Below are 23,186 nucleotides of genomic sequence, written 5' to 3'. Positions count from 1 at the left end.
AACATTATTTAGAAAATTAGTTTGCTCTCATGACACCCTGAAAAGTTGTCAAGGCAGATGGGCCCCAGAATACCCTTGGGAAACCCCTGGTGTTGACGTATGGGCTGGGCAAAGCTGGTTTACACACCTGCCCTGCATGTTTTCCGCCTGGTGGAATGGGCCTCACTTTCCTTCTCTGCAAATGCGAAGTGACTGTGTCTACCTCAAAAGGCTGGGAGAATTCAGAAGACAGAGCACAACACGGAGTAGATGTGATACCAAGCTTGGCTGCTTTCCTCTTGGTTGGGGCCTCAGTTTCCTCATTTTTAAACAGAGGGCAGGACTGGAAAATGTCCAAGGCTCTTCCCAGCTCCAACAGCCAGGGGATGTGTAGTAAAAAATGTTCCAGAACTGCACGGTTCCCACTCCAGCTTCAATGACATTTTTCTTTTTGGCTTACACGGATATAAAGGCACATTCTGCTCACTCTCCTGTGGAAACACATGTGAACACAGGCACGCATGTCACTTACAACACATCCATGAACTCTGCCTAGAGGATGTGACCCCTGGGGGCCAAAAAACACACACAGAGGCACAAAAATACCTCCCCCAGGAAATATGCTCATGAGCTGGTACGGCGCGGGGCACACACATGCACACGTGCACACACGTCACCATACGGTGCTCAGCTCTACCTTGCACACATGCACTCGCATGGACGCTTGTGTGCCAGACTCGCAGACAGATGGCCCCAGAGACTGCGGTGGGGCACACAGCAGCCAGGGCCGCAAGTGCGCCTTTGTTTGACTACTAGAGCCCGGGGCTCCCCCCTCTGCGCTGCGCGCCCCCGCCGCCCGCGCCGCAGTCCGCATCCACCCCAGCCGGGTCAGCCTCCACTAAGGCTCCGCGCATCTCTGAGCCGGCTCGCGGGAGCGAGCAGGGGAGGGGACAGCAGCCGGCGCCTGAGGGCTGCAGGAGTCCGCTCTCCGCAGCGGGCCCCTAGCTGCAGCTGCTGGCAGCAGCGAGCCCGGGGTGCCAACCCGCAGGGGGTGGCAGAGAGCGGTGGGGCGGGGTGGGGGGTCGTGGCTGGTGGCCTGAGGGAGAGCCTGCAGGCAGCATGGTAGCACTGCGGCCCAGGTGGGGCTCTGGGCCCAGGCTGCTGGCGCTGTCCACGCTGAGCTTCTGCTTAATGCTGCAAGTTAGTGCCAAGAGGCCTCCCAAGACGCCCCCCTGCCCACCCAGCTGCTCCTGCACCAGGGACACCGCCTTCTGTGTGGACTCTAAGGCGGTGCCCAGGAACCTGCCCTCGGAGGTCATCTCTCTGTGAGTGCCCAGCCCTGGCCTGGGGGTGGGGGGTGGGTGGAGAGCAGGAGGGTAAGAACCTCTCCCGGAGTGGGTGGGAAGAACTCCTGCTTCCCCTTTCAGAGTGTGGGGACCAGGACTTCTCCAGGCAATCCTCAGAACAGGAGATTCCGGGTGTCAGCCAGGAAGGGAGTTCTGCAGTCATGCAGGCTCAGCAGCCATGGCTGGGGAAAGAGGAGTTTAGAGCCAAGAATGAATCATCACCATCATCGTCAATGACACCTACTGTGTGCAGGGCTCTGGACTTGGGGGCAGGGAGGTTGTTTACCCCAGCATGTGGATCCCTGCCTGTGATGTCACATCAAGGGCAGAAAGGCTCCTTGTGGGGGGAGGGAGCATGGCAGTGGGGGAGGGATAGTGACATACACCCACATGGTACCCTGGCATGGGGCAGGCGCCTGCCACTGGTCTGTCAACCACTCTGCACAGGGGCCAGCCAGCCTGTCACTTGCAGCGAATGGTCTCAGGGATGAGATAGGTTGTGTGGTCCTGGAGAGCAGGGTGCTAATCCCGCACCCCCCAACCCATTCTAGTGCTCCACCCCTCACAGCACCCAGCACCCTGTGGGTGTTTGGATGATGGTGCAGGTAATGGAAATTTCTTTTGGCTGAGGGGGAAGTGGAGCCTGGGGCCATGAGTGCTCTGGGAGGCAGGAGGGGAGGGTGAGGATGAAGGGAGGCAGTGCGATTGCCCCAAGGGAAAAGCTGCTCCAGGTGAGGGCCCAGGCTGGCAAAGTGGGGAATTTCCAGGGCAAGTGAACAGAAATACCATGGCCTGTCCACCTCATGCCTCTAGTGCTGACCTTGCGTACTCCCCACAGTACTGACTTGGGTGTCCCCTGCAGGACGCTGGTGAACGCTGCCTTCTCGGAGATCCAGGATGGAGCCTTTGCCCACCTGCCGCTGCTGCAGTTCTTGTATGGGCCAGACCTCACAGGAGGGCGGGTGGGACAGTAGACAAGTCAGGCTTTGGCCTGGGGAGAGGCGAGCAACTGGAGGTCGCCTTTGGAGATTGGGATGCAGGAGTACCTTTCTGCCACTCCGTTGGGACACCCACAATGTGGTGCAGCTGCAGTCAGGATGGGCCAAAGAGTAGCATTTGGGGAAAGCAGGGTCTTCTAGCAAAAGCCTAGAAGAGGGTCTTTGGCACCCAGTTAGGAATGGATTTGCTTCCTCTGGAGACCCAAAGAAACTGGGTGCAGTAAGTTAGGCAGAGTGGACACTGTCAGGGGAAGAGTCATCTCAGAGACAAGTGACCCCAGGTATCAGGCTTTGAAGAAAGCAGGGGAGCTGACAGGGAGGGGAGACAGAGGGTCTAGAATTCTAAAAGGGTCTGTTTAAATTTGAAGGTTGGGGTACAGGAGAGAGGACACTTAGCTCACCTCCTCTCACCGTGGGATATTCTCAAATTCAGCACTGATCTTGCATCAGGGTGAGGGTGGGGAAAAGGAGAGAGGTACACTGTTGGGAAGGACCCAGTTTGACAGGAGAGGCTGGTCCCTAACTTTTTAACATGGGAGCAAACAGGACCCTGGGAGCTTGTGGCTTCTGGGGCTGGAATAAGCAGGCTCCTGAGTGACCTTGGGGCTGTCTGCTGGGGTCCTGAGCTATGGAGGCAGGGCAGCCAGGGGGAAGCCCAGAGGTAAGGCAGCAGGCTGGGGCCTGGGCAGCGGGCACACCCTTGAAGGTCTAACTCCACCTTTGTCTCCACAGGTTGCTCAACTCCAACAAGTTTACGCTGATTGGAGACAACGCCTTCACAGGATTGTCGCACCTGCAGTACCTGTGTGTGGGCAGGACAGGGAAGGGGAAACAGGAGGGAGGAGGACTCTGGGCCTGGGTGGGCTGAGAAGGGCAGTTGAGTGAGTGAGGCGGGGGAAGGTGAGAGCCCTTGTGTCCTCTGAGGGCAGGGTGCACACAGAGCGTCATTTCATCCATCCGTCCCTCTGCCTCACCATCCTGCCTTGATGCCTTGTCTCTATGGGCTCAGTGTCACCAGACTTGAGCTGGAACTATTCAGGGCCGTGGGCTGTGGGAAATAGCTGTTGGGGGCCTGGGGTCCTGAGTGGTGGCTGAGACAAGTTCTTGTTTCCTCCAGCTTCATTGAGAACAATGACATTTGGGCCCTGTCCAAGTTTACCTTCAGGGGACTGAAGTCTTTGACACACCTGTGAGTACATCACACACATAGGCACTCTGGAGCAAAGCCCAGCTCTGGCCTCTGGCCTCAGTCACCAGCTTCAGGTGACCTGGGGGTCTCTCTTGCAGCTCGCTGGCCAACAATAACCTGCAGACACTGCCTAGAGACATCTTTCGGCCCCTGGACATCCTGAGCGACTTGTAAGGCCTGGGGCCACCTCTTCAGACAGAGGGGAGTGTCCCCAGAGGGAGTGTGGTGGGAGCTGGAGTTGGTACAAAATAGGGTCTTGAGAGGCTTGGAAGGTTTGGGTTTGGGGGACCTCCAAGATTGGTAGCCTTCTAAGTTGGGGTTCTTCAAGGCATTTATGGACCCTTTAAAAATGGCCAATATATTATATGTGTATGTTTTTTTTTTTCAAAGTGTATTTATTATATGTGTGTTTGACTTGAATCTACATAAAGTCCTGTAGCAGAGCCACGGTCATTGACGGGTGTTTATGCAAGCAAAGTAAAGCCCTGTGTTGGGGAAGCTTTGGCTGAACCAGGATGCAGCCTACAGCTGGGCAGGGTATGCACTGCAAAAGGCACCTGGCCAAGGGGGTAGGCAGGGCCTGGAACTCAGCGTCCACGATACTGGCCAGGCCTGTGTCCCCAGGGCTGCCTCCACTGCAAGGGAAGCAGTCTCTGATCGGCACAAAGATGCTGTGTGAGCAAGCAGCCGCCCTGACGGTATTTACTTCTGAAAACCTAGAGGGCCTGTGTGGGCAGAGGCTCTGAGCGCCTTTTTCTCCCTGTGTCCCCTCCATCACTCATGATCCAGGGACCTGCGAGGCAACTCGCTCAACTGTGACTGCAAGGTAAAGTGGCTGGTAGAATGGCTGGCACACACCAACACCACGGTGGCCCCCATCTATTGTGCCAGCCCACCCCGCTTCCAAGAGCACAAGGTGCAAGACTTGCCGCTGCGGGAGTTCGACTGCATCACCACAGGTAGGAGGTGCCCGGCCTTGGGCTGGGCCTCCCTGGGACAGCTCCGAAGGCACTGCCTGAACCCCCCATGACCTGCCTCATGAGTTGAGCAACATTACCACCCAGAGAGCTCTGACCTTCTCTCTCCCCACACACCTCTCATCCTTACAGATTTTGTGCTGTACCAGACCCTGTCCTTCCCAGCAGTGTCTGCAGAGCCTTTCCTTTACTCCAGCGACCTCTATCTGGCTCTGGCCCAGCCAGGTGCCAGTGCCTGCACTGTCCTCAAGTGGGACTATGTGGAACGGCAGCTTCGAGACTATGATCGGATCCCAGGTACCTGTGCCCCACGGACTGTGAGGCCCTAATAGGAGGCTGGGGGTTGCAATGAGCTCCACTGATCCACTCTATTGTGTCTCTATAGGTAGAAGGATAGATGAGACATGGATTCTGTCCATAAGAACTTTCCAGTCTTTGAAAGGAGGCTGATATATCCAGATGACATCCACATAATAAGTGCTAGGAGGGCAAAATGAATACGATGCTTTGAGAACACAAAGGAGAGGCCTCTTTTGTTCAATTAAGGAAGGCTTCCTGCTGAAGGGGGTGTCTAAACTGAGTCTTGAGGAGTGAGGGAGAGGAAGAAATCAGAGGTGATGCCCAGTTTTCTGGCTTAAGTAATTGAAAGAGTGAGCGAAGGAGGGGGAAATAGGAGTGGCTAGTGAGCTCTCTTTGGAATCCACAGAGTTTGAACTGAGCCTAGAAAGCTGAAAGAGATTTGACTAGGAGAAAAAAAATTTGGGAAGGGTGTTCTAGCAGAAGGAACAGCATGAACAGAGTCAAGAAGCTGTGCACCAGCTTAGTGTGTGAGTGCATGCACATGTGTGCATATATATTGTCTGGCTACAACATAAAGTTCAATGTGGAGAGTGGCAGGCAAGACCAGAGAGAGATGAGGGTCAGGTCATTGACAGCTGTTGAGCAGAGTGTGTGAAAGAATCCAATCTGTATTTTAGAAAACTCTCTCTGTGAACAGTGTGAAGGGTGTCCCAGCCTGGGGCAAGACGTGGGCAGACCAGTAGGGGGGTTAGCAGGAGCCTGCACTGGGGCAGAAGCAGTGGGGCTGGAGAGATCTATTTGCAAGGGAGGACTGATCTGATACAAGAGGATGCACAAAATTTACATTGCCTGATACCTCTGAAAGAACTTGAAGTTGTTATAGAAAATTTTCCCCAAAGAAACTCCAGGTCTAGATGGTTTCCCTGACAAATTCTATCAAACACTGAAGGGAGAAATGGCACCAGTTTTACACAAACTATACTAGAAAGCAGAAAGGAGGGTTGGCGGGACTTGGGGACTGATCAGCAATGGGTGAGTGAAGGAGAGGAAGACATGGGGAGGGGTGACTGGGTGAAAACACAAATTGAAATTGAGAACACAGGAGGCGGGGTATACATGGGACCTGGGGGTAGAGCTGCAGCTCAGTTTTGACCCAGGAGGGTTTGAAGTGCTTATGCAGGGGAGGAGGGTCTGAGTGGCAGCTTAGGAGCTGGGGACTTCAGCATGTGGGCAGGCCAGGTTCAGATCCACTCAGTGCACTACCATGCAGTGTAGGTGGGCTCCCAGGAGGAGGAGCATGGGTGAAGCAGGAGATGAGAGGTGACAACTGGACACCCCGGGTCAGGTGAGGTGTGTGGCCCCATATGCTCTGGGCTGTGAGTCCAAGTATACTTGTACAGACTCTCAGACATAAAAGCTCTTTCATAGGTGGGAGCTCTTTGGCATGGTTTTTATACACAAGCATTCAAACACTCAGGTGTCATTTTGCACACGTAGGTCCTATCAGCTCATTATGGCCAAGCTCAACCTCTTCCTTCTTCCCCTGCCTGATCCCTTGCTAGCTGCGGGGGTAGCTCTGGGCAAGTAACTTAGATTATGAACCTCGGTTTCTCTGTGAGTGAAATAGAAAAATAATAGGTCCTTTTCAGCACAAATAACTGAAGCAATGTGTTTTCACTTAGCATAGTGACAGTACATAATAAAAAGTCAATGACATGGGCCTCCCTGGTGGCACAGCGGGTTGAGTGCCATGCTGTGAAGCTGTCCACAGCCTCTACAGCGCGAATTCAATTCCCAGCCATCCAGGGAGAAACCCACATGGCACTGCAGACCTCTCCTGCCTCGCCCGCTGCTCCCCTCAGCAGTGTCTTCGATCTGTCTGCCTGTTCTGCTCCCCACTCTGTCTCTGGTGAATCCTCTCACCCTCCTGCGCCTCTGACTGTACCCCAGTTCTTGTATAAATAAATAAATCTTAAAAGTCAATGACATAATACTGGGTTGTTGGAAGTTTTGCACAGAAAACAGAAAAAAATGAGTCATGACTTTTCCGACCAGCCAGTAGTTCATAGGTGTCTATCTAGGGACACCTATTTTGTGCTTAGTACCAGCACAAAATGGTACTTGAACCTGGGGAGCAGGCGTGGCAGGAAGGTGAGCTAATTATTAGCTGTGAAACTGTGAGAAAACATTGAGCAATGGTGGATGAATGTCAAAGGAGGTGGGATTCTGTAGCAGGGAGCCTTAGCTGTGGTCCCGGATGAGAGGGGACTGACCCCCTTTCCTGAGGGTGTAGCCTGGGGCAGGAGTTCATGCTGCCTCCCTCTGTCCTGACAGCCCCCTCCGCGGTGCACTGCAAGCCGATGGTGGTGGACAGTCAGCTGTACGTAGTTGTGGCCCAGCTGTTTGGCGGCTCTTATATTTACCACTGGGACCCCAACACCACGCGCTTCACCAAGCTGCAGGACATCGACCCCCAGCGTGTGCGCAAACCCAACGACCTTGAGGCCTTCCGCATCGAGGGCGACTGGTATTTTGCTGTGGCTGACAGTTCTAAGGCAGGTGCCACCAGCCTCTACCGCTGGCACCAGAATGGCTTTTACTCCCACCAGGCTCTGCACCCCTGGCACCGCGACACCGACCTGGAGTTTGTGGACGGGGAGGGCAAGCCGAGGCTGATCGTGTCTAGCAGTTCCCAGGCGCCGGTCATCTATCAGTGGAGTCGCTCCCAGAAGCAGTTTGTGGCCCAGGGCGAGGTGACCCAGGTGCCTGATGCCCAGGCTGTGAAACACTTCCGGGCCGGGAGAGACAGTTACCTGTGCCTCAGTCGCTACATCGGCGACTCCAAGATCCTGCGCTGGGAGGGCGCCCGCTTCTCTGAGGTGCAGGCCCTGCCCTCCCGGGGCTCTCTGGCCCTACAGCCCTTCCTTGTGGGTGGCCGCCGCTACCTGGCACTGGGCAGCGACTTCTCCTTCACGCAGATCTACCAGTGGGATGAGGGGCGACAGAAGTTCGTCCGGTTCCAGGAGCTGGCCGTGCAGGCCCCTCGGGCTTTCTGCTACATGCCTGCTGGGGATGCCCAGTTGCTCCTGGCCCCCAGCTTTAAGGGACAGACACTCGTGTACCGACACGTGGTGGTGGATCTCAGTGCCTAGGGCTGCCGAGGTCTCTGGGTTCCTCGGGCAGCTGCTGGAAGCTGGGTAGGAGCTTCTGTGTGAACAGCGTGTGTGCCTGTGTGAAGACACGCGTAGCCAGCCTGCACCTGTGCCCTCACGTGCACCTCCCGTGAGCACAGGCATGTACCATGGACTAGCCAGGGAGTCACTTCTCAGCATTGTAATCAGCATGAAGACTTGTCTATGCACCAGGCAACCCGGCACCTAGGACCTCCCTATCTGTAGACACCTGTCAACCCATACCCATCTCTAAACAACCCCCCACTTGCTCTGCTGCCTTTAAAATACTCTGGCTCTGGAGGGGGTGATGGAGAAGGGAGGCTGAACCACCCCTCCTGCTCCTTGACTTTTCCTTCTGGCCCTTGGTCTCTCCTGTTGGTGCTCCAGTTGTCCGTTTACCTACTCATGCTCCACTCATAGCCCACATCCTTCATCCTGCCAGGTGTACTCACCCACACTGCTCTCCTTCTGCATGCACACGTGGATGCTGATGGAACCCTCAGGCACACGCTCACACAACTGTCTTCACCCCCATTTCCAGGTGCACACATGCAGATTCAGCTGCCTAGGGGGTCCCTCCATCCCCTTGACTCTACTTGGAGAGGGCACATAGTGCCTGTTCCTCCTCTGCGCACCCTGGTATGCCCGCCCTGCAGCTCATAAGGATGGGAATGATCCTACCAGCTTCCGGGCTACAGCTTGACCTCCTGGGGGCAAAGCCCTTCTGCCCAAAGCAGTAATGAGAGTCCCAACAGCCCCGGCTTCTTCCTAGAGCAGGCTTCTTCCTAGAGCAGGCTCGTTCTCATTGCAATTTCCTTCTCTGACCCTGGATCCAGCTCAGCTGTGGACAGGAGACCATCCAAGCAAAAGCCTTTCTGTTTTTCTCTCCTGCCGCTGTTGCTGCCCCAGCCTGTCTCTGAACCACCCCCTGGTTCAGCCAGCCTTTGGGATGTGGACTGTGAACTGGTCTGGCTCTCTGGGTGGATGCAAGAGGGTCCAAGAGTAGGGTCAAGCCAGGGACCAGGCAAGCATCCGGGCAAGGGCAGGAGAGGAATGGACTGGAGAGTACTTGGGGGCTTTGGCACCGCCTCAATCCACAGAGGCCCAGGCCAGGATCACTGCCTTTCAGTACTAGCTGATGGTGGAAAGGGTGTGGGCCCTGCGGGAGGGGCCCCTGGGAGCCAGGCTTCTGCTGCCCTCTGCTGTGTGCTGGGAACAGCCACAGCCAGCACTGGGGTGCAAGGCTGGTAAAGAGGAGTGGGGAGAGAAGGCTCTTTCCTGTGCCCAGGCTGCCTGAGGGCATCTCCTGGCAGAACACAAGAGGCACTTGGGGGGCAATGCTGAGACTTACTTGCTTCAAATAAAAAGTTCCTGCCTTGTTTGCAGGCTCTCAGGTGTGCAACAGCGATGATCAGTGGCAGCTGTTATGAAAAGTAGAGCTGGGGCCATGTTATCTGTCCCTGCTGCTTGCAGGGTCTGGCACCAGCTTTAGACTCTTCCTCCTGGCTCTCTTCCCACTGAGGAGTAAAGTGTGAGGAGGCACCCCAAGGTCAGCTGTGCTGGGGTGAGGAGTTCATGGTGACGACACTCAGGTGTGGGGCGAGTGCGACTGGTCTCCACCACCTGGGGCTGACTCACGGCCCAGGTGTTCCTTCCTGGGGCTCAGTCTTAGGGCCCCCTGAGTCTGTCTCTATCAGGCCAATCCCAGCTGGCCTGGCCAGAGGCAAGTCCAGTGGTCGGACCTTCTGTTACTCTCCCACCCTCACTACAGGGCAAATGTCTGTCATCGCTGCCATCCTCGGCCCTGGATGTGAGATTTCAAGCAAGTCGCCTGATTTCCCGAAGCCTCAGCTTCTCCCTCCTTCTATCAAGCAGATAATAAAACCTCCTTTGTCAAATCCAGATTCTGCCATTTACTGATAGGGAGGCTGTAACCACGTCACTTAGTCCATTTATGTCTGAGTTTCCTCATCTGTAAAATGTGGATAATCCTCATGCCTATTGACAAGGTTTTTATGAGCTTTCAAGGCAATAATATGATATGAATATATGGATGGACTTTGTTTTTTTTTTAAGATTTATTAATTTCTTGCAAATGGCCAACAGGCATATGAAAAAATGTTCAACATCGCCTGTAATCAGGGAAATGCAAATCAAAACTACCATGAGATACCATCTTACACCAGTGAGAATGGCACATATTAAAAAAACTAGCAACAACAAATGTTGGCGAGGGTGTAGAGAAAAAGGAACTCTCCTGCATTGTTGGTGGGAGTGCAAACTGGCCCAACCACTATGGAGAGCTGTGTGGAGATTTCTGGACCTACTAAACATAGAGCTTCCATATGATCCAGCAATTCCACTCCTAGGTATTTACCCAAAGGACACAGAAACATCAATTCCAAAGAACACCTGCACCCCTATGTTTATAGCAGCACTGTTTACAATAGCTAAGCTTTGGAAACAGCCCAAATGCCCAAAAATAGATGACTGGATCAAGAAGATGTGGTACATATACACCATGGAATATTATTCAGCATTCAAAAAAGATAAACACATGCAATTTGCAGCAACATGGATGGCGCTGGAAGGGATCATGCTCAGCAAAATAAGCCAAAAAGAAAAAGAAAAATACCGGATGGTCTCACTCATAGCAGGAATCTAGAAAACTTAAATAAGGGACCAGGAAAATGAATAACTATAAGAAAGTGAAAATCAAAATCAACAAAAAACTATGAACCAGAGACACTTTTTGGGGGGTGGGGGCCGGGAGGGGAGGGATTGGGGTCAGAATGGGGCATGTGCAGTTGTATGGGGGAATATAAAAATAAAATTTATTATTTAAAAAAAAAAAGAAAGCAAAAAAAAATAAATTAGGTAAAGAATTAAAAAAAAAAAAGATATATTAATTTCTGCATAAAGAGCTGTGGTATAGGCCAGAGATGCAGAGGGGTGAGAGGATTCATGAGAGACAGAGTGGGGAGCAGAACAGGCAGACTAACTGAAATACACTGCTGAGGGGAGCAGCGGGCAAGACAGGAGAGGTCTGCTGCGCCATGTAGGTAGCTCCCTGGCTGGCCAGGGATCGAACTCGTGCTGCAGAGGCTGCGGACAGCTTCATAGGTTGTGTCTTAACCCCTTGTGCCACCAGGGAGGCCCTACGGAATGCCTTTGAATAGCGTATCTGGCACAGAACTTGGATTTCCATTGGCCGGTCGGACCGCATGACAGAGGTGCTCACAGAGGGCTACTTTGTGGGAGAGGAGAGGGTTGAGCTTTGAGGAGACTGGCTCTTGTGGATAAGAGATTCTAACCCTTTCTCAGTCTCAGAGCCCCTATACCCGGCACCTTGCCTGTAGCCTCAGATGCCCAGCCAACCTGGTCCCCACACCCGTCACAACAGAAACTCTCACCGGTGATGTCTCGGTCTCCACCACCTCAAACCATGCTCCTGTGTCCTTGGCTTAGCAGGTGTCCCAGGGATCACTCTGCCATACTGCCCTGGAGATGCCTGGCCCGAGTGAGTTTCCAGTAGGGAATGGTCCCCTTGCGGTGCCAGGGACAGGTTGCCAGGGAGAACGGGTTGAGTCTCTCTGACACGTTGGCAGATAAACATCAATATCACTGCCACTCCCCCAGGACTCCTCCCAGGGGCAGAGCCATTTCTCTCTCTGCATGCCCAGCTTTCTGCACTTGGGAATGGAGCGCACTGCAGGCCGCTCTGGTCACCTGCCCTGGGGGGTCACCCACATGTCTAGGGAACTGCCTAGCAACCTCGCGTAACTGGGTGATTGTGTCAACAGCTTAGGACCAAAGGCCGTGAGAGGCAGAGTCCACTCACTCTGCCAAAACCGAGGAGGTGACATCCCTCAGCTGCCTACCTCAACCCCCCCCCCCCCCCCCCCGTGCTGAGCCCTGCTCTCAGCAAACAAACCTCTGACATCTTGTCCCTTAGATTTCCCAAGCACAGGAACCAGAATTTTCCACATGAGGGACAGTCGCAGTGGGAGGGCTTACAGTGGACCCACAAGAGCTCTTCCCGAGCAAATGGGGGCAGAGAGAGGCCAGTGACACTGAGGTCAGGCACAGGCCTCTGGAGGGCAGTTGAGGGGGAAGTGGCTCACAGCAGGCACCAAAGGACTCGTGGCTAGCTGTACACAGCCCGCCCAGGCACCCTTCCCTTCCTCCCTAGTTGTGCCCCCCTCCCGAGCTGGTCCCCTGCTGAGTCAGTCACATCCTTCTGCTCAGAGGAGACAAGGTTCTTCTCACCTCAATTACAAGTCTGTGCCCAGAGAGGGAAGGTGACTCGACCTGCCTGAGGGATCCTAGCCTTGGTCTTTCTTGTTCCTCTCATGTAGGGTGGGAGCTAGCCCAGTTTGAGGGGGCGGTGACCAGGGGCAAGGGAAGCATCAGGCCTCAGGGGGAGTTTCTCCTGTGGGACAGTTTCACTGCTGGCTCTCACACCCAGCAATACCAATAAAATTGATGATAATAATTAAGACTATATAATCAACATGTGTTTATTTATCCCAAGAAGCCTCCTCTCCTGGCCCCCATCATTACCTTTCCATCCTGTTGATAGCTGGTGGGCGTTAACTAACTATGGCTCTAATAAAAAGTAATAACTGCCTGAGTTTCCCGCTCCCACAGCTTTGGACAGCAGTGGTGTCCCTCTTAACTCCAGCCTGTGAGGAAGGGGGGAGACTGTGGGATGCGCGGACTGTACTCCCCATTTTCAAAGGCAGGAACTGAGGCTCTAAGCAAATGTGCAAAGAATGAAACCCCACATGGAAAGCTGTAGAAGCAGGCAAGTTTGCCTTCTCTGTTGAGTCTCCAAGTATACATCTCCCTCCCAGGGGAGCTTCTCCTGCCTGTGCCCCTTCCAGGGCACCCTCAGAAGACTGGCTAAAGGGGACATTATCCACCATCCAGCAACAAACACCACCAGGTGACATTCGGCAAGTTATCTTTCATCACTGAGCATGTTTCCTAAATGGTACAAAAGGATCTTTGTAAAGATCAAGATCCTGTTCAAAAAAATTCACTACAAAACGGCAGCTGTTGATATTATCAAGCTCTCAGGGATATTTGTTTTTGTTTTTTTATCCTTAGGGGCGTTTGTATTCTCCACTCACAGGAATGAGTGGCAGTTCAAACTTGGGGTGCAGAAGGCACAGGAGGCTGAGGGTTCTGTCCAGAAGCTGTCAACTGCCCAGGGCCAGCCTGCCCAGGCATGTGCGCTCAGGAAAGGGATTCCCAAGGGAGGTCAACAGTGACACGTACTCTTCAGAGGTGGGAGGGGGTCCCTCGGATTCCCTCTCCCCACTTCCTCTGCACTTCACCCCGAGATCATCTCCGGATCTTAGCGGCACCAACGGATCCGCTGATCAGTGGTATAAAACCGGGGCCAAACCTCAGCCACACCTCCTTCCAGCTCTTGCCTGAGCCTGGAAGGAAGAGCCCTTCTCCCAGCTCCAGCCCAGCTCCCATTTTACAGAAAGGAAAAACGAGGCAACAAAGGGGCTGTCAGTGAAGAGCCGCGAAAGCCCTGCAGCCCAAATTTTCTCTATTCCCTTCTTCTCCGTCCACCTTTGGGTAGCAGCTTCCCAGCCCTTGATCTCCCAGGTCAGGAGGCTAGTCAAGCTACGGGCCCCACCGGCGCGGCGCGGCGCATCGCCCCTTTAAGGCCCGGGCCTCTCGCCTCGCGGACCTCGCCCCGCCTCCCGCGGGCCGCTCTGCGCCTGCGCGCCGCGCCGGAGCCCTGGGGTTGGGCCGCGCTCAGTTCCGTGCAACTTTCAAGCGAGTTGCAAACTCCGCCCCGCGGCTGGTGCGGGCGGCGGCGGCGACCCGCGGGGGAGAGCGACCCGCCACCCCGGCCCGGACCCGCAGCGGCGCCGCGGCGGGGCCCGAACGGCCGGTTCGGCGGGACGCGCGAGTCAGATCGGTAACTGCTGGAGCGGCTCCGCCGGGCAGGGGAGCGCCCAGCCCGCGCCCGCGCTCTAGGGGTGCCTCCCTGCCCCGCGCCCCGCGCCCGGCTCTTCGGGGTCCCCGCGCTGCGGAGGTAGCGGGCCCCGCTTTGTTCGAGGGGCTGCCCAGCTCCCCTTTTGGTCCCGCGCCCTCGCCGTTTGCCCCACCTTGGCCCCCGAGTGAGCGCCCCGCTGGGAGTCTTCTTGGGGCTCCCTTCGCCCCCCGAGGCTGCAGGATGGTGTCCTGGATGATCTGTCGCCTGGTGGTGTGAGTATGATCGCCCTCCTCCCTCTGCCCCCGGGTGTGCTCCCCTCGCGGGGTGAAAGCTGGGAGCGTCAGGTGGGAAAGGCTTTCTGAGTCTCGTCGCCCCATTTCCTGCCCGATACCTCCACCCCGGCAAGGGTTAACGGATCCCGGGGGCCCTGCAGGCGGCATGGCGGTGTGCTTGTCTCCCCACCCCCCAGTCCTCCTAGGCCGGTGGCGGCCCCTCCCGCACTCACACACTGTGGACAGGTGCTTGGTCGAGCACCACGGGGCCGTTGGCAGCCCCTTGACAAACACATGGTGTTGTGGCAGGTTGTGGGTGGAGAATCCAGGTGCTTGCTTCCCATCTGTCAGTCACATGACTCACTACCCTGGCCTCAGCCTCCCCACTCTGTCCTACTCTTTACCTTTCAGTATTCCAGCACCTGGCTCAAACATCCCTGTCTGCAGCCTGGCGATGCCAGGTCTGGTGGCCCGGAGCCTGATTGCATGTCTTTGGGAGGGGACTGTCTAGTGTTCTCACCGGCTTAGAAGCTTGCCTCCCGCCCACCTCCTTGTGTGGCAGTGTGTGCTGTCGCTCCATCATGCACCCAGGACCCATGGGTGCAGGCCTGGACAGGCTTGGGATGTTTGTAAACAGCAGGGTGGGGAGGCAGCTTCCAAGGCACTGACTCAGGCACAGGTTGTGCCAGCCAAGCGGGAAGAACAGGGAAGGCACTGCCACCTGGATTCTTTGGGGGAGGTTGCCACTTAGGGAGGCAGAGGAGTGGAGATGGTGTCCTGAATACTCCCCTCTCCCCCCTCTGCTTTCCCGGCTGCTCTTCCAGGCTGGTGTTTGGGATGCTGTACCCAGCTTATGCTTCCTACAAGGCTGTGAAGACCAAGAATATTCGTGAATATGTGAGTGCAGGGGAATGGGCAGGAAGGCTTGCCTCATGTGGGGTCTGATGACAGTCTTGGGGGGAGGGGCACTTGTGTGGTAGCAGTTGACTTGATGAAGTGGGATCTAAGCTGACCTCTCCCTCCTCCAGGGCTCTGATCAGATGGTATATCTTGAGCAGAGAGCACAGGCAATTGAAGTTCCTCTGCAGGAGATTGGGGGTGAAATCCATCAGGGGTGGGTACAGGAATGAGTGGCTCAGATGCAACTCTCAAGGGCCAGCTAGATGCCAGGGGAATGCCCCGGGATAGGCTCTCTGGAATCTCTGGGCTGGGTCAGCCTGGGACAGGGGAGTTCGCCCTATGGGCTAAATGGCTGACCTCTGACCTCTTGTCACCCTGCCCCTCCCAGGTCCGGTGGATGATGTACTGGATTGTCTTTGCCCTCTTCATGGCAGTGGAGACCTTCACAGACATCTTTATTTCCTGGTATGGGTACTGGAAGCTGTGGGTGGGGTAGCCCAGCTTGGCCTGCCTCCTGGCTGACCTGGCCCCTCTGTGCTCTGACAGGTTCCCTTTTTATTATGAGATCAAGATGGCTTTTGTGCTGTGGCTGCTCTCACCCTACACCAAGGGGGCCAGCCTGCTCTACCGCAAGTTTGTCCACCCATCCTTGTCCCGCCACGAGAAGGTACCCGGGGGAGGGTGGGAGGCAACGAGCACTGGACTGGGGGATGTCTGGGTTCTAAGTGCAGTCCTGCTGCTATTGGGCTGTAGACCTTGACAAGCTTAGCCTCCTTCCTTTTCTGAGAAAACCAAATGGGGGCACCAAAAGGATGTGTGAAGCCATTGGAAAGTTTGTTTGGTTTATGGAGGGAGGCTCGAACATGGCTGTTCACGGAGGTGTGGGAGTCGGGGGAATGGGAGTGAGTAGGGAGCCCCACTTTTGGTGTGGTTGCAGGTGACTGAGGATGGGCTGGGAGGCGTGACAGTGGCTTCTCTAGGTCTGTAGTCCAGTGTCCCTGAGTCCTGCTCCCCTATGTCCGCAGGAGATTGACACCTACATTGTGCAGGCCAAGGAGCGCAGCTACGAGACGGTGCTCAGCTTTGGGAAGCGAGGCCTCAACATTGCTGCTACAGCTGCTTTCCAGGCTGCCACCAAGGTGTCCTGGACCCCCAGCCTTCACCAGCTCCCTACCCTGCCCTCCCCCCAGAGCCTTTTGGGCAACTCTGGCTCTCTGTTAGGAAGCTGAGAGACAGCTGTTCTCCCTGTCAGGGAACAGGGACAAAAGATGGCAGGTGGGGTGTTGGCAGGAGCATGGAGCTGGGACTGCAGTGAGCCTGTCTTGAGACTGACTGAATGACTGCTCCTGTTCCGTGGCCTCAGTTTCCTACTGATGCTTCAGAGGCAGGGCTGGAAGGTTGCCAAGTTGCTTTCAGTTCTGAAGTCTGTGCCTCATCATCACCTACATGCCAGCCCTTGATTTCCTGGCAGCTGCCCTGGCTGAGGCCTGTTCCTGCTAGGAGCCCCGCCTCTCCCCTCCTGGTGATGCAGTGGCTCCCCTCCCTTGCAGAGTCAGGGGGCACTGGCAGGAAGACTGCGAAGCTTCTCCATGCAGGACCTGCGCTCCATTCCCGACGGCCCTGCCCCTACCTACCGGGATCCCCTCTACCTGGAGGACCAGATACCCCGCCACAGGCCACCCATTGGTGAGTGGGCTAGGGGCCTGGCGCTCTCCTGAAAGGGTGGCTTCCTGTGTGAGCTATGGCTTCCCCTAGGGCTAGAAGAAGGTGGGCTGATCCCCCAGCCTTCAAACAGCACATGCCCCGCTTTGCTTCCCTGGCTCCCTCTCCTCCACACAGGGTACCGGGCAGGGGGTCTGCCCGACAGTGACACTGAGGATGAGTGTTGGTCAGATACAGAGGCGGTTCCCCAGTCACCAGCCCGGCCCCGAGAGAAGCCTCTGAGCCGCAGCCAGAGCCTGCGTATAGTCAAGAGGAAACCTTTGTCACGGGAGGTAGGTGACAAGGGTGGCAGGAGAGAGGAGGGCTGCTCTGACTTCAGCCCACACTGCTCATGTGTGTCTGCTCTCTCTTCCCCAGGGCACCTCACGCTCCCTGAAGGTTCGGACAAGGAAAAAGACCATAACCTCTGACATGGACAGCTAGGGCTGGCAGTGCCTGGCCCAGTCTTACCTTGTGCCGTGCAGGGGCCTGGGAGCTGTTTGGAGGGGACCTCTGGCTACACATCTGGCCTGCCTGTACCAGCTGCTCAGGTTCTGCCCTCCTGGCTCCCACTGTTGGTTAGGGACCAGGGCCAGGTGCCAGACTATGCCCAGGGATGCACCCACAATGTACCAAAGCAGACAGGACCCAGGGTTCTGTTTATTGCCTTTCTCATCCCTCTGCCTTCCTGCGTTTGGGTCCGGAACCCTCTCCAGACCCTTGCAAATGAAATCAGAAGCCCAACTTCATTCCTTCCTGTCCTTCCAAGTACTTGATGGCCTTTTCCAAGGCTTTGTGTGTGTATTGGGTTGTATGTTTTATGTTGGTGAATGAGCTCATATTTGTGTAAGTTTTGATAAATAAATACAGAAAAGTGTTCTATTTATCCTTGTTTGTACCCTCATTCCTCACAGCACATGTTATTAAGAGGCCAGACCTGGTCTAGGATGTGCTTAGACAGACCTGCCAGAGGGGCCCTACCTTCTGGGGGAGACAGCCATTGACAGAGTTGCAATGCAACATAGTCATGATAAGCTCATGGGGGCCTCTGAGGGACACAAATATGGGAGAGTTGGGGAACCAGCCCTGAGAGGAACCAGGGCCTAAGAGGACATGACTGGAGCTGTGCACTGGTTAGGTCTGGGGAGGTGGGCTTCCATGGGCTTTTGGGGTCTCTAGGCCGTGAACACTCAAGTTTATACTGGGAACATTGTACCACTGCAGAGTGGCCGCAAGAGGGCAGTAGCTGCCAGGTTCTGGGTTGCCCCCAGTTTCCAGGTCAAGGAGGGTGGGGCTTGGAGGTTGGCCAGAGCCTCGCCTGCAGGGGCCTGACTGCTGGCTGGCTGGAGGGATGTTGCAGAGCTCTGGGCCAGCCTCCCAAGGACCCATCCTGCTGCTCAGGTCGTTGCTCCGCAGCCTGCCCCAACCATGGTATTGCCTCTGTCCTGAGATCCAGGCTCTTTGCCTGGGCTGGCTCCACCCTCTTCTGTCCCTGGATGCTGGTATGACCCAGTGTCCCCAGGGCTCTTCCCCTCTCCCAGCCCTTGTCTGCTCCTCCTTTCCTGGGAGAGCACTGGATGGGAGGAGAGAGTGTAGCCTGGAGTGGCCTGAGGAGTGTGGATTAACTCCCAGTGTGGGGATTATCCAGGCTTTATTTGGGGGAGGCTCTTAATCTGCCAGGGTGGTTTAACTTCTCACACATTGGTGCTCAATGACTGCCTCTCTTGGCATCCCCTGGCCTTGCGGTGTTGCCTTATCTCCTCATTTATTCATTAAAAAAAAATCTCTCTTGAGCATCTAGCAGGTGCTAGGCTTGTAGTGAGGATAAGGAAGCAAAGTCTAGGAATGTGACAGCCTTGCAGCAGGAGACGCTGCTCTGTGCCCCTGCCCATGTCTGTTTGGCCTCACTATAATCTCGTGAGCTATGGTACTATTATTATCTCCATTTTACAAACAGGAAAATAGGGAAGGAGAGGACAAGCCATTTGCCCAAGAAAGTGGCGGAACGGGTTTTCGAACCCGGCTAAAGGAGATGTGTCTTGCCTGAGAGGCACAGGGCCCTTTACAGAGATGATTCCTCTGTCCTCACTGATAAGTTGCCAGGTAGGGCTTAGTCCCATTTTACAGATGGAAAAACTGAGACAAGAGGTCCCGCACTTGTCCTTGAAGGTTGCCTGTGGGTTGGGCCCTGTCTTCTGAAGCCTCCTACCAGAAGCTGCCTGGATAGAGCCACACACACAAACTAGGGGAACAGAACAGAGGAGCAGTGGTGAAACAAAAGCATGAAGAGAAAGTTGGGGGGAGGGCTGAAATTGTGGGGTGCTGAGGGACTTTCACAAGGGCTTGCAACCCTGCCTTTGCTCATTCCTCAGATGGGCCTGGAGTGCTGATGCTTTCTCCCTGGTTCCACCACATCCCCAGCCACTTCGCCAGCCCTGCTGCCCCTCAGCTCTTGCCTTCAGCCCTGCTGCTCCTGTTTCTGTTTCCTGAGCACATCCTACATCCAGGCACCAGCCTCTGGCCCTTTGTTCCAGCTGTGACTCTCCTGACTTCCCGTCTGTCCTTCCCAGCCTGTCAGGCCCTTCCTTTAAGATCTGGTTTCTCCCAGAAGGCTCCCCTGATTTACCAGCCCCTCCACAAGCTCCTAAGGTTCAAGCTCTGGCTGTTCACCCTGTTCTGGGCACAAGACGCTATGGACTGTGTGGGTGTGCCCATGGTCTTCCCCTCCCTTCCCCAGTGGGCCCCTGGACAGCTTCTCCAGCTCATCAATCAGACTGTCCCATGACTCCAGGCAGCCTGTTCATGCTGTTCCCTTGATATGCTCTTCCCCCACCAAACCCTCTGTCCCATTCCTACGCCCTTTGATCCCCACTCAGACATCACCTCCCCCAGGAAGCCCTCAGTGCATTCTCCCCCTCACCTCTTGCTGTTGATTGCTCATCCCAACCAAGTGTCTCTGTTCTCACATGGAATTGTTTTTACCTAGAGTGCATCATTTTCTCTCTCTCACTACACTGTGGCATCACAAAGAACAGACTTGCATTTATTCACCTTTGTATCCCAGACTGGAACAAATGGTAGCCTAGCCACAATGAAATATCGTCATGCATGTGTGACTAAGAAGCTACTTCTGGGCTCCTGTATCACCTCCTCCTTGAAGCTCCCCAGACTGCCCCAGGGTGGGGTTTGAAGCACCTGTAACCACTTGTTACCAAGCCCCACTGCCCTGAGAGTCACCCCACAGGGCCCAGCACATGGCTTGGCATGTAGGAGGCCTTGGCAAATGTTCGCTGGTAAAAGAACAGATGCACTAAGTGAGTGTAGGTTCCATGAGGACACAGTCCCTACCCTGCATTTCCTGGGTGCCCAATGTAGACCCTTGAAGAGCCCAGTTAGGAGAATAGCTTCTTTACTGTATGGATTCTGAGATCCTGAGGCCAGAGGGGTAGAGCCCAGGAGAATTCCAAGTTCTGGGCCATTTTTGGCCCAGCACTCACGTGGTGCTGAGACTGGGGCATTGAGTGTGGGCTGGGTTTCCCTCAGAGTCTGTCCTATCCCTCAAAATCACCGAGGCATCCTCTGTCCAGTACCACCTCCTCTGATAGGGCTGCTCCCCATCCTTCTGTCCTGGTGTTAGGGGAAGGCAAGCCTGCCCTAAGGGCTGGGCTTCTGTTCCAAGTGGCCCAGAGCAGAGTGCCAGGCTCTGAGCTGGGCCCCAGGTAGGAAGATGAGGTAACCTAGGCCAGCCCCTAGGACCACGTGCCTCTACTTGGCCAGGTTGGGTCCAAGGGGTTTGTGTCCTGGGCTCACTCTTTGGTCTCCTCAGGCACCCTGCTGGCTTCTGAGGGTGCCTCATGTTCTCAGGAACTGGCAGCGCTTCATTCCTCAGCTCCCTCGTCCCTCCTCCTCACCACCCCATCATCTCTTGGCCCTTTCAGTGGCTCCTCTCTCTCTCTCTTCAGCCCCCATCACTGTCCCTTTTGGCCTATGGTCCCTCTGTGGGCTGGTCCCCCTCCCCTGCCCGCCTCTGGCACTGCTGTATTTTTAGCTGCCACTCTCTCGTGGCTGAGGAGCAGTTAGTCTCCCGTTTCAACACAGCCCAGGCTGAGTTGGGGAGTCCTGGCCTACACTGCCCCACCCTTGAGGGGGTGGAGGAGATGAGCACTGGGGCTCCCCTCTTCCCTGTCCAGCAGCCCAACATTAGGGGCTGGGAAGCCCACTAGATGGGCAGGAAGCAGAAGCCTGGGCAGGAGGCTGAGGCCGTGGCTTGGGAGCCTGAGGCCAGAGCTGGGGTTGCTAGGCGCAAAGGTCCCAAGACTGAGCAGAGTGAGGTAGTTTCTCTACCAGGCGCTGGGATTGCTCAGGAGAGTCATGGAGGGAGGGGCATTGGGGACAGGGGGACTGAGAAGAGGAATTAGGTCAGGGATGTGGGTGGGTGGGTGAGAGGGGAGGGGGCAGCCCCTGAGAGCTTCCTCCTGGCTCCAAAAGCATCTCCTCACTTCCCTTCCTCTCTCCTCCCCCAGGTCCTGGGAGAATTCGCCGGTATTCCCCCTCCCCCATAGCCCCCCCCCCAGTTCTTGCCACAAGGGTGGGGGGCGGGGTGGGGGGAGGCCAGCCTCAGCTGTCTGAAGGATGGAGGGGCTGGGGAAGTAGGGCTAGGTGCCCAGACGGCCGCGTGTGTGGGAGGGGATGTCCTCAGATGCCCTCCACCCGGCAGTCCCCGCTCTGACGTGGGTGCCCCCCCTCTCCCCGCCCGGATTAGTGGCAGCTTGGCCTGACTCTCCGGGGCTCCTTCCCCCGCCCCCGCCTGCTGCCTTCCCTGGGCAGGGGGCTGCTCCGCCCGAGGGGCACTGTGCTTGCCCAGGTAAGGGTCTCTGGGGACAGGGTGAGGGCAGCTGGCTGGTGAGAGCCGGCTTGTCAGCATGGACGCGTGTGGCAGTGTGTGTGTGTCGGTGCGTGAGGGGTCGGCGTGGGGCCGGGTGGGCCCACACGCCTCTGGGGGTGCTATTCAGCTTGCCTTTGTCCACCAGTCCAGCATTGTGTCCACGCATTGTGTGGCTTTCCCTCTGTTTGTGTCTTTTGTGTGTCTCCTCAGCTTGCTGGGTCCTCAGGCACAGAACAGCCGGCTCCAAGGGCTCTGTGGGCCTGTGGAGCAGGATGGGGAGCTGGTTGAGGGTGGAAAGGGGCTTCCTTTCCCAGCCTGACTCCTTCCATGACACCCTGGGTATGTCAGGAGCCTGTCCTGAGAGTTCTGGTCTAGTCCAGAGACTGGGACCTGACAAAACAGGCATGGCAACTGGGGGTGGGGTGGGGAGCTGTCTCTGCGGCTCCCCCGGGACAGTCCCTATCCTTTCAGGGATGACAGTAAAGGCCCTCAGGGACCTGATGGCCCAAGCTCCCACCCAGCCCTGCCCAACCTCTTCTAGGCCCAAAGCCGCAGGAATCTCCCCCTGGGCTCTCCCACAAGCCTTGGCTGCCAGAGGACACAGATGGGGGACCACAGGCACACCCAGCCCACCATCCGCACCCTAGAGCTAGTCTGGAAGTGGGGAACTGGGGACTATTGTCTGGGTTAGACCCTCCACAATCATTTCCCCTGGCCCATCAGGTCTGGGTCACCCCTCAGGGGAGCTGGGGGTGGAAGGGAGTGTTAATAACTCAGTCATGTAAACAACCCCTACCAGCCTGCCCTGCCACAGAGCTGGCCTCTGGAGGAAGGCGAAGGAGCTGGGCAAGTCTTTGCCACCGGCCCTAGCCGCCCCCTCCCCTTCTTCTCAGAGGACAGGAGGATCCTGAACCCTTCTGGTCTCCTGGGAGAAGGTTCCTTCCCAGCTGGCTGTTTGGCTCTTGATGGTTTCCCTCTCCAGGGATGGTGGCGTGACCTGGGACCAGGCTGGAGGCCTTGGAGAACTCATCTCCCAGATGGGGAGGGGTGGGTGGGGTGGTGCGGCCTGTCCCAGGCTGGGTGAAGGCAGCCCAAGGATGGCTTCCACAAGGAGGCAGAGGAGTCTCCGGGTGGGAGGTGGGTGCCGGAGGGGAAGGGAAGAGCCCGTTGGGCGTGTGGGTTTCTGTGTGTGTCTGAATCTGTCTGTGTGTGTTTGAATCTGTCTGTTTGTGTCTGTGCTCTGGAACCACCCCCGCAGAGGAGCCGGGATGCTTCCTCGGGTGGAGGGTGCCCTGCTTTCCCATTTCCTCTCCTCTCTGCTCCCTCCCAGGAGCCACTCCCATGGGCTCCTCTCCAGCGCCTGGTCTGGAAGCACTAGAAACCCCGAATGGGATAGACCCCCAGAATGCCGGGTAGAGCAGGTGGTGGAGCATGTCTCCTTCCCCCTCCTCTCTGGACACTTGGTGAAACCAAGGCCCTTAGGGCAGGAACAGACTTGGGCCCT

The 23,186-nt window shown here is 56.1% G+C and overlaps 2 protein-coding genes across 2 annotated transcripts; both read left to right on the top strand.

Annotated features, from left to right (window-relative positions):
* Positions 1-820: 820 nt before the first annotated feature.
* On the top strand, positions 821-8,461 carry LGI3 (leucine rich repeat LGI family member 3). Its single transcript, XM_037496225.2, has 8 exons — positions 821-1,304; positions 2,188-2,259; positions 3,056-3,127; positions 3,441-3,512; positions 3,611-3,682; positions 4,302-4,471; positions 4,622-4,786; positions 7,124-8,461. Exons 1-8 carry the CDS (start codon positions 1,099-1,101, stop codon positions 7,939-7,941), a joined length of 1,647 nt encoding a protein of 548 aa, XP_037352122.1. The 5' UTR covers positions 821-1,098; the 3' UTR covers positions 7,942-8,461.
* A 5,519-nt stretch (positions 8,462-13,980) lies between these two features.
* On the top strand, positions 13,981-17,676 carry REEP4 (receptor accessory protein 4). The gene is made up of 8 exons (XM_037495740.2): positions 13,981-14,196; positions 15,021-15,093; positions 15,485-15,561; positions 15,643-15,763; positions 16,122-16,235; positions 16,647-16,782; positions 16,936-17,090; positions 17,176-17,676. The coding sequence occupies exons 1-8, from the start codon at positions 14,165-14,167 to the stop codon at positions 17,239-17,241; spliced, it is 774 nt and encodes a 257-aa protein (XP_037351637.1). The 5' UTR covers positions 13,981-14,164; the 3' UTR covers positions 17,242-17,676.
* Positions 17,677-23,186: the final 5,510 nt, after the last annotated feature.

Source organism: Talpa occidentalis, unplaced genomic scaffold (assembly GCF_014898055.3).
Source record: "Talpa occidentalis isolate TD23 unplaced genomic scaffold, MPIMG_talOcc4v2.1 talOcc4.8, whole genome shotgun sequence".
NCBI lineage: Eukaryota > Metazoa > Chordata > Mammalia > Eulipotyphla > Talpidae > Talpa > Talpa occidentalis.
Note: the sequence above shows the minus strand (reverse complement) of the source record. Positions and strands in the feature narration are given on the sequence as shown.